The sequence below is a fragment of the Nelumbo nucifera genome, chromosome 8 (genome assembly GCF_055504915.1).
Source record: "Nelumbo nucifera cultivar China Antique chromosome 8, China Antique-T2T, whole genome shotgun sequence".
In the NCBI taxonomy this organism is placed as follows: domain Eukaryota; kingdom Viridiplantae; phylum Streptophyta; class Magnoliopsida; order Proteales; family Nelumbonaceae; genus Nelumbo; species Nelumbo nucifera.
Genome location: NC_142656.1, coordinates 26,201,797 through 26,204,904, shown reverse-complemented (window position 1 = coordinate 26,204,904; position 3,108 = coordinate 26,201,797). Strand labels below are relative to the sequence as shown.

The 3,108-nt window shown below is 37.6% G+C and overlaps 1 protein-coding gene across 1 annotated transcript; it reads left to right on the top strand.

The window, feature by feature from the left end:
- Positions 1 to 879: 879 nt before the first annotated feature.
- Positions 880 to 2,266, top strand: LOC104605395 (gamma-glutamyl peptidase 5-like). The gene is made up of 4 exons (XM_010270141.2): positions 880 to 1,390; positions 1,484 to 1,648; positions 1,716 to 1,883; positions 1,985 to 2,266. Exons 1-4 carry the CDS (start codon positions 1,073 to 1,075, stop codon positions 2,105 to 2,107), a joined length of 774 nt encoding a protein of 257 aa, XP_010268443.1. The 5' UTR covers positions 880 to 1,072; the 3' UTR covers positions 2,108 to 2,266.
- Positions 2,267 to 3,108: the final 842 nt, after the last annotated feature.

Below are 3,108 nucleotides of genomic sequence, written 5' to 3'. Positions count from 1 at the left end.
TGGCCACCATTTTTTGGGTCGACAGTCCAATTAATGGATGGCCTGTTTTGACAAAAAATAAAAAATAAAAAATAAGAAAAATAATAAAAAATAAAATACGGCCATAACTGTTGAACGGGTCGACAGTTCGACTGCCTGGTCAATAGGTTGTTGACTTTTTAACAGTTTTTGGCCAAAGACTAGGTTTGGAGTAAAATGAAACTGGTTGCCTAGACAGTTCCCGGACCAAATAGTCTGACTATCCGAGTCAACGGTGGTTCAAAAACCATGCAAAACCTTATATTTTGTATGTATTTGCATTGTACATATTTACATTAATTGTACTCTTTGCAAACTGAGCCTTATTTTTTTTTTGGCAGCTTTCTAGAAATCTTTTTAGGCAGTCGATGACATAGGGTGCAAAGTAGGTAGGCGGATCTGAGTGGATCCAGCACAGTAAGAACCGGGTTCGAATTCAAGTATCCTCCCCCCATCAACAGATAATAATGTTCAGAGAAGCTGATTGTTGGTTCACTTATTAATTTGTGGGCCACAATCTACCTAATATCCGGTTTACTTAAAGCTATATGGGCCCAAAACTGATTCATGTATGCATCTTGGAGTCCATGTCCATGATACCATCTCATTTTGGATTAACCAACTGAGTAATAAGCCAAAGATGATTCTATAAAATGATTCCGAACTAAAAACTCTTCCTAATATTCCAATTCCATTTAATTACACATACAGAATCTAATGAATCAGAAAGGGAAGAAGAATAAAAAGGCTCAATGAGAGTTGGGCTAGGGGAAAATAAATAGCTTAACTGATACGTTATGGTCAGTTGGTTGATGGGAGTTCTCACAAGCCTATAAATACCCTCACCCATCTCTTCTTTAATGCATAGTCAAACTCAGCTCAGTTGATCCCTTGTTTAAGGTTCCCAATCCACTGAAAAAGGCTCCAACCCATCACTCCTTTTTATCTTTGTTAGGTCCAAGAAATCAAGTTAGGTCCATTCTTGCATTCTGAAAAGTGATTCTTTGTGCTGCAAATAGTGTTCTGATCCATTAGCAGACCATCTTTCCCTGAAATGAAGGTTATTGGAGAGAAGAGATATGCTTTATTTCTAGCATGTAAGGACTCTGATTATGTGAAGAAAGTGTATGGTGGGTATTTCAATGTGTTTGTTGATGCGTTTGGGGAAGAAGGAGAGGTGTGGGACTTGTTTAGGGTTGTAGATGGAGAGTTTCCTGACATGGATCAGCTTCAGAATTACAGTGGTTTTGTCATCAGTGGTAGTCCTTATGATGCTCATGGGAATGATCCATGGGTCCTGAGGCTTTGCTTTTTGATACAAGTATTGGATGCCATGGAGAAGAAAGTGCTTGGGATATGTTTTGGGCACCAAGTATGTTCCATCTAATTATCTATCATGTAGAAAAATTAGGGTTTTATTGAGGTTTTGTTGATTCTTTGTTAACATTAAATTAATTGTTTTCAGCTGTTGTGCCGGGCGTTGGGTGGCAAGACAGGAAGAGCTGATAGTGGCTGGGACATTGGGTTGAGAAAAGTCTGGCTGGTGGAGGATTTCTTCCCACCTAGCCTTGTTGCTGACTTGAATGAAACCCCATCTTTTCTTTCCATAATTGAGTGTCATCAAGATGAGGTACATCATCTCTCTATCTCTCTAATTATACTGCTGTAACTAAGCAATAGAATGATCAATGGAACAGGTATGGGAGGTCCCTCTTGGAGCTGAAGTGATTGCCTTCTCAGACAAGACAGGTGTAGAGATGTTTGCCCTTGGAGACCACATAATGGGAATTCAGGGTCATCCTGAATACACCAAGGACATTCTATTCAATCTCATTGATCGTCTGGTGAACAACAACTCTATAGAGGTAACCAATTGCTTTTCTTATAGTTCATTAGTTCATTAAGAAACAAAGATTTTCTCCATCGTTCGTCATCTAACCCTGAGGCCTGGGCTAACTAATGTCAGAGAGAGTTCGCTGAACAAACAAAATCAGTACTGGAGACTGCTGAACCAGACAGGATGGCTTGGGGGAAAATTTGCAAAAGCTTCCTTAAGGGGAGAAATATTTCACCAACTTTGGATATGTAATAGCTAGTGCTTTCTGTTGTCCAGCTTTTTAGTTCTGTTCAGTATAATAAGCCCAAGAAGATGGGATTTGTACAAGAGTTTGTAACCTAAGTTGTAATGGTAGTGTAAAAGCTGAAACGGGAATATGAATTTTAATTGTTTTACTGAATCGAATCCTTCTGAGTTCTGACTACATTTTGGACTGAATGGGCTAATATTCTCACAAGGGCCCACGAATTCACTGCTCTGTACGGATGGGAATATGTACCCTTTACATGAATGATGAATCTACGATCGGGAATGGCAAGCCTCACTAATGGGTAAACTCCCTGCAACTACGATATGCTTCTCATGTTCACCACTCAGCCCATCAAAATGAGGGACCAGGGCTGACAATGGGTCGGGCTTACTCGATGGATCCAAATATACCGAACTAATTATAACATTTCTGATTTCATGATTTTCTTATAATTTCTATCATATTTTCTGTTTAAAATGATAAATTTTATAGATGACAATATTAGTTAAAAATGTTTAATATATTAACATATCAATTCAGGTTAGTATTTTTCAATCAATTTTATTAATGTTCAAAGTTTAAATTTTAAGTTATTGTTTAAATAAAAAATATAGCTTTTAGTATAATTGGATCTATCGGGTTTGGACCCAATTAACCCGACTATTTACTGGGATGGTTATGGGTTTATGATTTTATCCTGATTAATAATCAGTTTAGGACTAATTCTACCAAGATCTGACCAATTGACATCCCTATAAGGGACGTGTCACTTAGTGAGGTTCTACTAATTCTTTCTCAACTATTCAAACTGAGTTTTATTTTTCCTAATCAAGGTTCTGTTTATTTGCAGTGCAAAACTGAACCAGAAACAAAATTTGCACTGGGTCAATTTTGCTTCCATTTGGTAACATGAATTGCACTCCTATCTGATACAAATAACTAGCTAACTGTACTCCTACCTCCATTCTCTTTCATTTAAAGTGAGAATTACATCATCTTGGTT